Genomic DNA, 10,538 nt, shown 5'->3' with positions numbered 1-10,538 from the left:
AAAGTAATTCGAAAAATGTCTTGTAAATCTGAAACACCACAGAGAAGAATATTGTTAACAAGCTGGACCAGTGAATTAAACAATGGCTTGTGAAAATGTTTCAAAATGTCATGGGGTGACTTCTTGGGCCTGGCCCCAAAAATCTATTTACCGTAATTCCCGGACTACAGAGTGCACCGGGTTATAAGCCTCACCCAGTACATTTGTAAAGGATATACCATTTGGTACATACGCCGCAGCTGTGTAAATGCCGCAAGTGCCCATATTGAAAACCACATTAAAACACGAGATATTTACAAAGAAAGACGGCACACAGAGAGTTTAACGCTAACGTTAGCGCCGGGCTAACGCGAGCACCACACTAACAGGGCCGGTTCAAAAGAAAACATACCGGTAAAAATCACCGAGAGACGGCAGTAACGCACTAGCGCAGCACTAACAGGGCCAGACCGGTAAAAGTCACTTTCTTGGTACATATATTTCACCGGTCTCACTCTTACCTTTTCCGCTCGAGTGCCCCCTTGCGGCCGTTGTAAAAAAATGCACAAATTAGCCGCATCACGGCATAAACAGCAGGTTGAAAGCACGTGAAAAAAGCCCTGGCTTATAGGCAGGAAATTACGGTATTTAGTTAAAGTCATGTAGTTCTAGAATGTTGAGTGACACCTCACCCTTTAGAAAGCCAGTTGAGGCCAATGGCGTTACATTGATGCAACTACTTTGCTTCTATCTGTTTACAAGTAGCAACAAGTCACTCGTTCTCTTCGAACCATCACCACTAAACCATTTGAAAGGAGCATCTTCATCTCCAACGGTAGTCGAGGGAATCTGTTTGGCGAAGAGCTCAATTTGGGCAAATGGGTATAAAATGGGAAGACTGATAAGAACAGCAAAGGTGGGGGGGAAACACAGTATGGTAGTCATGCAATTAAATTGTCGTAATTTGTATTAATTTGTGTCTTTGAAAGAATGACAGACTTCTTCTGTTCTACTTATGTCCCGGAAAGAAGGAGAGATGAGAGTGCGTGCTTGCTTTATTTTGAAAAGCTTAAAGCCAGAGACGGCAGCACAGACCCATTGATCACACACCAACCAAATCAAAAGGCAACACTGTTGATCAGAACACCAAGATTTCATGGATCTTAAGACCATCAAACAAGGACAGAGCCTCACGATGCAGTTATTGAGGTCATGGCTTTTTATTTTGGTGGGTCGGGGACCATCAAAGCTTTCTTGATCTGAAAAACATGACTTTACAAACATTTAAGGGGGGAAAAAAAAACAATGTTCCTGCATAATCCTTGACAAAAGCATTAATTCACACGAATCACAGTCCTCCTAGGGAAGATTTAGTCTGCTGTCTGCCTTCATGCATACTGTGTATAATTCACATTATTTCATATTCATCTGCACAATTAATTGATCATTTTCAATGCAAAAACATTATCTATGCATTTTTCAAATTTCTTATTATTATATAGTTCACAATATGCATCCTTGTCTGTCCAGACTCTGGGGGACTAACAAAGACCAGGGGAGTTATCGGCTGTCTCTCATTTATTTCCATCCATCCATTATCTTAGCTGCTTATCCTCACAAGGGTCACGGTGAGTGCTGGAGCCTATCCCAGCTGTCAACCAGCAGGAGGCATGGTACAACCTGAACTGGTTGCCAACCAATCGCAGGGCACATGGAGATAAACAGCCACACTCACAATCACACCTAGGGGCAACTTAGAGTGTCCAATTAATGTTGCATCTTTTTGGGAGAACTTGGAAACTCCACACAGGCGGGGCCGGGACCGAACACAGGTCCTCAGAACTGTGAGGCCAACGCTTTACCAGCTGATTCACCGTGCCTCTTGTTTATTTGTTATTATTATTTTTTGCATTGTAAAAGAATGATACCACGTCCACATGGGGTGGGGGACGTGCCTCTAAATTGGAGGATAAATATTTGCGTTTTCCACACAAGCACTAGCTAGTGCAGCCTAGATAAGCGCATGAGCTGATGACTCCTGCTCAGATGGGAGGTGAAATGTCTTCTAAGACAAACAGCAGTCCAGTTGTGATTGATTCGATGCCCTTAGAACGCTGTACAAAATGAATGCAGGGTGAGTGTGACCACTTTGAGGGATACTGGAACCAAAACTGTACTTGATGTCAAGTATTGTATAGACTCTTGCAGTATTTTATTTATCTCCTTACTATTTTGTATGAAATCCTGGTGGATAAAATTACATCCTTGATGGATCCTCTACTACTTCTGCTCTGATAATAATAAGAAAATGGAGCATAGTCTAACAGAAAGAACTCAGAGACACATATTGTTTTTTACTGTACCCACTTTAAGTGTATACTATTAGAAAGTAGAAAGTACAGGTTAAGCAGAAGAAAACAAACAATTATCATAGCAATACTGGAACATTAAGCATGAGTGTGAGGCCAAAACACTTGATTCTTTTTACCTGCTTGCAGCTAAAAGCTTGAGGAAAGTAGTCACGCAACTGTATTCTTCCATTTGTGCTCTTCATCCAACTCTTACGGTCATCTTTAATTCACAGACAGGGCCGTCTCTGACAATTATTAATCACTCTGCAAGCTGCTCTTTTCCCTGCACAGCATGCAGCACCGCACTATGCTTTTTTCACAAGCACAAAAAAGGTGGATGTTCCTTGTCATCCCTTGATCACCTCCAAACTTATATATGAAAGGGAGGGCGATGGTATATATACTAGCCCCATTTTACATTTCAGTTATTACGAGGGTAGGAATTGTTTTTTTTATCCATACAAATGAAGTGATTCGTCAAATTAGGTAAGGCTATTATCCCCGACTAGTACCTACCTTTTCCAGTAGCTTAATGTTGCTATTTTTTTAATTTGCTGCTGTTTAGTTACTTGTTTGATAAGTGATTCGCAGTTGTGTGTAGTACTCTTTTTCTATCCATCCATCCATCCATTTTCTTTGTCGCTCATCCTCACGAGGGTCGCGGGGAGTGCTGGATCCTATCCCAGCTGTCATCGGGCAGGAGGCAGGGTACACCCCAAACTGGTCTCCAGCCAATCGCAGGACACATGCAGACAAACAGCCGCACTCACAATCACACCTAGGGGCAATTTAGAGTGTCCAATTAATGTTGCATGTTTTTGGAATGTGGGAGGAAACCAGAGTGCCCGCAGGCACGGGGAGAACATGCAAACTACACACAGGTGGGTCCGGGATTGAACCCGGGACCTCAAAACTGTGAGGCCAACGCTTTACCAGCTAATCCACCTTGCCGCCGTACTCTATTTCAATTATGTATGATATAACTTCATTTATATTTAATCTTTGTTTAATGTCTGTTTTTTTCTTTTCATCTCACTTCCACACACATTTGAAATAAATGATGTATTCAAAATCAATCACTTAACATTGACCACTATTAACTCTCTTTTATTTGTCTCAACGTGTAAAACCAGACTTTTCATTCACAACAACCTCTCCGTACACATGATTTTATTTGCTGTTCACGTTCTCGCTCCTTTTATTGCTTAAGCTCTATTTCTCAATCACCAACTTTATTGTACACAAAAAAAATATATGGCCTTGATTGTCAGTTAATCATTTAAAATGAGACCAATTAATAATCTAAGGCACTGAAAGTTAGCCACATTTTCCAGCTGAAGCATAAAAAGGTTTACAACAACAACCTTCGACTTGATGATGATTAAAGAAGAGCGGCACATCATTTGTCGCGACGTTCTTTACCAAAATTAAAGGCGCTCATATACTGTATGCAGTCTATTTGATAAAATGATAATCAGAGAGCGAAGCCTTTGTTGGCGTTCCAGAGATGATTAGCATAGAAAGTCCCACAGGCACAAATGTCCGTCCGCTAATGGCCAATGCCCGAGAAAAGGAGACAAGGCAACGCGTCTTCACGGCCGATATGTTTTGATCACATCTTTGATGGGCCTCCTGCAAATCGGGCAGCAGGCGTTGATCTGCCTCTTGAGCTTCAGTCCGCAGTCGTTGCACAGGCACATGTGGCCGCACGTGTAGATGACCGTGTCCACTTCTTGGTCGAAGCAAATGGTGCACTCCCCGTTCTTTTCGCAGGAGGGCCACTCTGAGCCAGCCAGGCAGCGAGAGACGGGGGGGCTCAGAGGGGAGCTGGGAGCCGTCACTGCGTGGAAGGGGAGAGGAATTGTGGGTGGGAGGAACATTGTTGGGCACATTATTTTCAAAAAGTCATTAGTTATACCCACTAGGTACTTTCCCTCCCAAAAGTAAATACATTAGTCAATGAGTTATTTGTGCATGAGTGTCTTAGTCACTTAGCGTTATGTACTTTCAAAGTCTAATCTTGCTTCTGGGCGATTAGCCTCAACATGGTACGCTCATCAGTAACTAACCATTTTACTGCATTTCTCTCACTCGAAGGGGGCTGAACTCATCATTTATAGACATTGAACCTCCTCAGTGCATGTCTGTATTGACCTGAGTTTGTTGTATTTACATCTCTCAAGTTGTTTTTCCTGCTTTTAATAGTCAATCAAAATGAGATTTGTTTTTTTTTTTAACTCTTTTACAAACAGCTGAAAGCAAATGTTTACAAATACTGTAATTTATCAAAAGACATACCATAATTTCTCGTGTACAGTGCATATCAATGAAGAATATGCACCCCCAAAGTTGACTTCAAAATTCTGAAAAACCCTTCTGCCGATGTGTGATTTTGCTTTTACCCATAGGATCAAAATATGAAGTCATATCTAAATTTTGTTCCATTATTTTTAAGTTAAACACTTTATCTGAAAATGTAACACTTTTTATTGATTTAGTCTTTTATTAGTAACATTATTTTTAACACCATTACACATAACACTCGGACTCCAACCTAACAGCCAATACCCAAAAAAGAGAGCACGGATGTGGCCTTCTACCTTTTTAGAGGAGTTACTATTTAAGTCAGACTTTACGGTCTTAAAGGCTAACCATCCACCTGTTATTTCCGTGTGTTACTGTCCCGAGTGTCGGACGTTTATTGCTGCAGGAGCTCCCATTAAACAGACATTAATGGACAGTTGTGTCATTTTATGTCATTGTCCTCACATTTCCTATAACCTGTTTCATGTGGCATGATCGGCTGCACTTGTTTCTTGTTTCTTTCTCTTTCTCTGCATTTTTCCTTCCATGTCTTAGCGTGCTTCCTTATTGAATTTCTACACATTGGCAGTACTAACTTGCTCTTGGTTCTCAGTTCACACACCCCCCATGACACAAACCTCTTCATTCCCCCTCCCAGTAATATGAGGTGCACACGCCTGTAGAGGTGCAAGCCAAAAAGTCTCTCTCTCTTTCTCTCTCTCTCTCTCTCTCTCTCTCTCTCTCTCTCTCACTCTGTTGCTCTTTTACGCTGTCTCTTTCCTCTTGTACTGGCCCGACTGGGTCGAGACAAAAGGCCACACCACACCGTTTCAGGTCTGTTCAGGATTTCTTCCCAAGGGGGAGTTTTGGCAAGCATCCATACACACACCGACAACCAGGCCTAATTTGATAATTTTTCCTCTCCTCTGATGAATCCATAAAAGACCAAATGTCAGATGTCTCTGAAAAGTTATGTTTACCAATTACCTTGTGATGTGGAGATGTGCTAAGAGTTACTGTTTTTCTCCGATCTGTCGGGAAAATGGTGAGGACCAACAAACGTAAAAATATCTGTTCTATGTGGACAATCGCAAGTCCTTTTGTGTGTGGTCAACATTGAGATCAGATTCCGTAGTTGGGATGTAAAATGGAACGAGTCCATCTTGGAGGAGAATAACGATTGTCGGTGGAGACGTCATGTATGCGGTGTACTGGTGTGCTGTGGTGTATTCCTTATCCTGTGTATCCTCACATTTTAAAAGTAGATGGGATGCTAAAAACTGCCATGTGTGTAACCCACTTTAGCTGCGCCACCTTCGTACACAGCAATCGACCGCCGCGTATGCAAGTGTTTTTTTCTCACCTAAAGAGGATTCAGACGCAGAGGAGGATCTGTTAACGCTGAAGGCCAGATCTGAATCACTGTCTTCTGGACTACTGCTCTGGGAATTGCCTGGGGATGTGGAAGGAGGACTGGGCTGCAGCGTTCCTGGGTCATAAAGATAAAGATGCTGATGAAAAGATATGCGTGGACACTGAGTAGAAAGTGTGTTTTTCCTTTGATGCACGCTGTGCTTGAACTGCTTGGATTGCTCATTTTACGCCTCAGTTATAATGTTTTTTTTTTTTTTTTTCTTTTCTATGATGCTCATGATGTTGGATCTCAAATTATGGGTCCGAGAAGATGGGAATTTATAGGGGGAGTTGTGGGACTGGGACACAAAGATGAGCTCATTAAAAAACTGAGATTGGTGAGCCACAAATGAGTGAGTGTGAAGTGAAAGGATAGGTAATCTTTTGAAGCCTGTCAAATGTTTGGATACACTTTCTCATGCTATGGAAGGAGAAACTGTGTGCAGACAATTGACTTGTGGCGTACAGTTTTTGTCTTTGTCCTCATTGGGGACTTTTTTTTGTGGATTAATCTTCCGTTGCCAACCCTGTCTGCCCCTGACCTTCCTGCCTCGTTATTCTCTCAGTAATCCTCCGAGTTTTCTGCCCCCAACAACAAATTTTGCCTTTGCAATGTTTGCTTGTCCACATGGCTGTTTGGTGTTTTGCTACAATGACAACAAAGTCTGACATTACCCATTCCTCTATCTGGGGATTACAGAACATAATATGGCCTGGGCCTAAATCCCTTTCCAATCTCCAAAGATTCCTAATCTGGATTTTGAAGTTGAGCGCTATTTATCTAGACATTGAAGTTAACTGCTTTACTATTCAACCCATTTGTTGATCGACTTGTCACAGTTCTTATTAAAAGTCAATTCCAACTAGCCTTTGTGGTCTGGTGTACTGTAGTTGGGTTCTACACATGCCCGTGTCAGGAGCTGAGATTCAAGCATACAATCTCATAACTGTGAAGGACATGTTCCAATCACGAGTCCACCATGACAGTCAATGTCATTTATTGCTGTCTATTCCCTTTTTCTGGTCATCACACACACTCTGGTTGTAAAAAGTTCCGCTCGCTATGTTGTAGATGGTCAAACCATTCCATTGTACCTATGTCACACACCATTTGAATCTTAACTGGTATGGTCCAGTGTCTTCCGTCACATTTTTTTTGTTTTGTTTTACAATTTAAATCAATAATCAATTCTTTTCCCCAACCCATTACAAATATGGCGCTCTGTGACCTTTTCTTCCTGGGATTTTGGTATTTATTTTCTCTGTTTGAGTCACAATGGAACTGTGTCCCGTGGCCCACAGCGAAAAACAGATCAGTCTCTTTATCTTAGCGAGTCTCTCATGGACTCGGAAGAAGTCTCCTCACATGCAGACAAACAAACACAAGTGCAGCTCTCAATCCTTTTTTTGTTGCTCTGCCAGAGACTCATAAATGGTTCTGTCTTACAGTCAAACCGTGTGTACCAGGAAATGGCTTTCTTAGAATCGGAAGGGCATAAAAGCAAAATTATAGTGCTCCAAGATGATTTCTCTTATTGTATAGTTTAACTTTGGCAGAGTTCTAGTCTAGTTGATCACTTGTGTTCTTCTCCAGTGTTTCTCAGCCTTCAACCAACTTTTTTTTTTCAATTGAACCAAGAAACACATTTTAGATAAGTAAATATTCACAGCACGCAACCAACTACAAAAAATGGGTCGAAATCTGGACCTATTGAGTTGAACAGTTATTATTTTGTTGTATGAATGGCAGCAGGAGGATACACAGGTCAAGTGTACCTTGAGTGGAATGTTTAATTTATCTGCCTGTCACAAAAAGTCATTGGCATAGATAGATGAACAAAGGTGCATTTTTTCCCAGTAAATAAGAATTTCTTATGACCAATTGTGCCATGTGACATCATCAGGAGTGATGAAGCTTATTGGAAGTCACTGTTGTACCCGAAGGCCACATATTTAAAATTTTGGTGCCGAAACACATCCTCCTTGCTCCTGTTTATTTTCCTTGCTTTACATACTATCAACTTACCAAGTATCCTGAGTCTGTTGACAGCCCCATGCAACGCGAAGAAGGCCCACAGCACCTGCGAAGAGTCCACACAAAGCAGCCTGCCACGGCCCACTCCATTCACCCCATGGTGCACCTCTCCGTTGGGCAACAGACCGAAGCTGAGCACATCCCCGGAGCACGGCATGGGAAATCCACGATGCACCACCCAGTACTCTTTACGGTCCAGCAGAACCTCTGGGTCTGCCGGCAGGTCTCCGGCGTGTAGACTGGCTGGGTCACAGGATGTCAAACCGAACAAAAGCGCCCCGAAGTAAGGAAGACCCAGATGGCCGACCTCAACGTATAACGTCTCTCCCGTGTGCAGCGGCCGATCACTGAACACGATAGTTCGACTGCTGTCCAGAAAGTGGATACAGGCAACTGAGCGGTCTGCAGACAGTATGACGTCAGAGCCGCGGATGGGGTGAAAGTGCAAGTTGCTGTCAAGCAGGGAGGGATGGCTGCGGACCACCCTGGAGAATCCGGTGGAGGCAGATGAGGCTGGCAAGGTGGAAGAAGCGTTGGAAGAGTAGCAAGGGATTAGCTGAGTGTACGTATTGAGCTGGATGTTGGCCATCTTGGCAGCGGCAGCCTGGTTGTTTTCCAGTTGATTGTTGCTGTAATTGGCCGAGTCGTGGCTGCTTTGGGGCAGATAGGCACTCAGGCGAGCTGCGCTCAGGCAGCTCGAGCCAACGCTCTCAGCAAATGTGCTTTCTGTATGGGGAGAAGAAGTGCGTGACTTGATTACATGGGGGTCATGTCTTGTAAACACAATTGCTCTTGAGCTGAAAATGGGATCTACAGTGTCCTTCAAAAGTATTGGCACGGCAAGGTCACTGTCTTTGTTTTGTTGTATACCATAGACATTTCTGTTTCTGATTAAAAGATGAATACGAGACAAAGGTTCTGAATTCTATCTTTCATTTCATGGTATGTGCAACTCGGTGTGCTAAACAACTGGGGACAAAGCACCTTTTGGAACAGAAAAATTAAGTTAAAGTGAATAAGAGTGAATATATATTGGCACCACCCTTACTTGCAATAACTGCATCAACCCTGTGACTCATTAAGTTCATCAGACTGTTGCATTCTTCAGTTGAAATCTTTTCCAGGCCTTTAATGCAACATATTTCAGTTCTTGTTTGTTTCAGGAGGTTTCAGGTTTCAGACAAAATGTTTTTGTAGACTTCATATATTATTCTGCTGCTACCATCATAAGTTACATAATCAATATGGACAAGTGAGCCCATTCTAGAAGGAGCCATGCAAGGCCCAACCATGACATTACCTCCACTAGGCTTCACTGATGAGTTTGTGCAATTTGGATCAAAAGTAGACTGTTTCTTTCTCCTTACTTTGGATTTTCCATCACTTTGTTAGAGATTGATCTTTATCTCATCAGTCCATAAAACTTGGTTTCAAAACATTTGGGGCTTATCTCTGTACTTCTATGCAAAATCCGATCTGGCCTTCTGATTCTTTTTGCTGATTAGTGGTTTGCATCATGTGCCATGACATGGCTTCTGTCAAAGTCTTCTTTGAACTGTGGATTATTATACCTACACTGCTCCCCTGTGGATTTTGGCAACCCATTTTGTCTGGCAACTTAAATAATAATGCATCCAAACTCTCTACGATCTCTACGGCAGGAGGCATCCAATAGCTGTGCCCGAGGAGCTGCACGGATGTTCACAGCAGCCACCATTTCAAGTTAGCTGACTAGGAAGGAAACAAATGGTCCAAACTAGCGCGGAGTTATGCGTTTTATGTCTGCCTGTTACAAAAACAGGCGTAAAACCAAGATTCTACCTTTGACCGTGGTATGGTGTGAGTTCCTGGTTAAAGTCATTTAAATAAAAAGTTTTAGAGGCCGAACCTGAGCATTGTTATAGAGTTAACATTTATCTACTTGACAGATTTTATGAGCACGTTTTCATTTTTTTTACATCGTCTACAATGACCTGGCCCATCTGTGCATTGTGAAAATCAAATGTGGCCTTTGTGCACAAAAGCCTGCCCACCCTGACTTATGAGAAGGTTACAGTGAGTCGCAGAAGCACCTCACCGAGCTCAATTATTTTAATCATTTTTAGTTGTTTCGTGAGTGTAAAAGAAGGTAAAACAACAAATACAAGTGATGACGCATCAGATCACACCAGATAAAGTATTGAAGTACGCAGAAATCTTACTGCTTTGAATGTGAGTGTGTCAGTGCATCGTCTTTGTCTTATCTCACCTTCTTCTTCTCTCACCATCCCTTTGTTGACGTTTTCACGACTCAAGGCGTTCAGGTTTGGGTTAAGGGTTAAGACATGCTAAGACCGAAATTGGTTACTGAAGACACGGTAGGAGCCAGCAATAAATAATAAAATAGCACAATTAGTCAAATTTGCCTTTCTATTGGAATATGTGTCCCTCAAATTAAATAAAAGGTTAATTCATTT

At 42.3% G+C, this 10,538-nt stretch overlaps 1 protein-coding gene across 3 annotated transcripts in view; it reads right to left on the bottom strand.

The window, feature by feature from the left end:
- Nucleotides 1-3,416: 3,416 nt before the first annotated feature.
- The window catches only part of neurl1b (neuralized E3 ubiquitin protein ligase 1B), a 36,398-nt gene continuing 29,276 nt past the window's right edge, over nucleotides 3,417-10,538 (bottom strand). For all 3 annotated transcript variants that reach the window (XM_061834995.1, XM_061834996.1, XM_061834997.1), the window contains exons 4-6: nucleotides 8,074-8,808; nucleotides 5,998-6,123; nucleotides 3,417-4,170 (exon numbers count right to left, since the gene is read on the bottom strand). In XM_061834995.1, the coding sequence (XP_061690979.1) occupies nucleotides 3,923-4,170; nucleotides 5,998-6,123; nucleotides 8,074-8,808 (1,109 nt within the window). In that variant the 3' untranslated portion in view covers nucleotides 3,417-3,922. The remainder of the gene's footprint in view (nucleotides 4,171-5,997; nucleotides 6,124-8,073; nucleotides 8,809-10,538) is intronic.

Source organism: Syngnathoides biaculeatus, chromosome 11 (genome assembly GCF_019802595.1).
Source record: "Syngnathoides biaculeatus isolate LvHL_M chromosome 11, ASM1980259v1, whole genome shotgun sequence".
Classification (NCBI taxonomy): Eukaryota; Metazoa; Chordata; class Actinopteri; order Syngnathiformes; family Syngnathidae; genus Syngnathoides; species Syngnathoides biaculeatus.
This window is presented reverse-complemented; position numbering and strand designations above follow the sequence as displayed.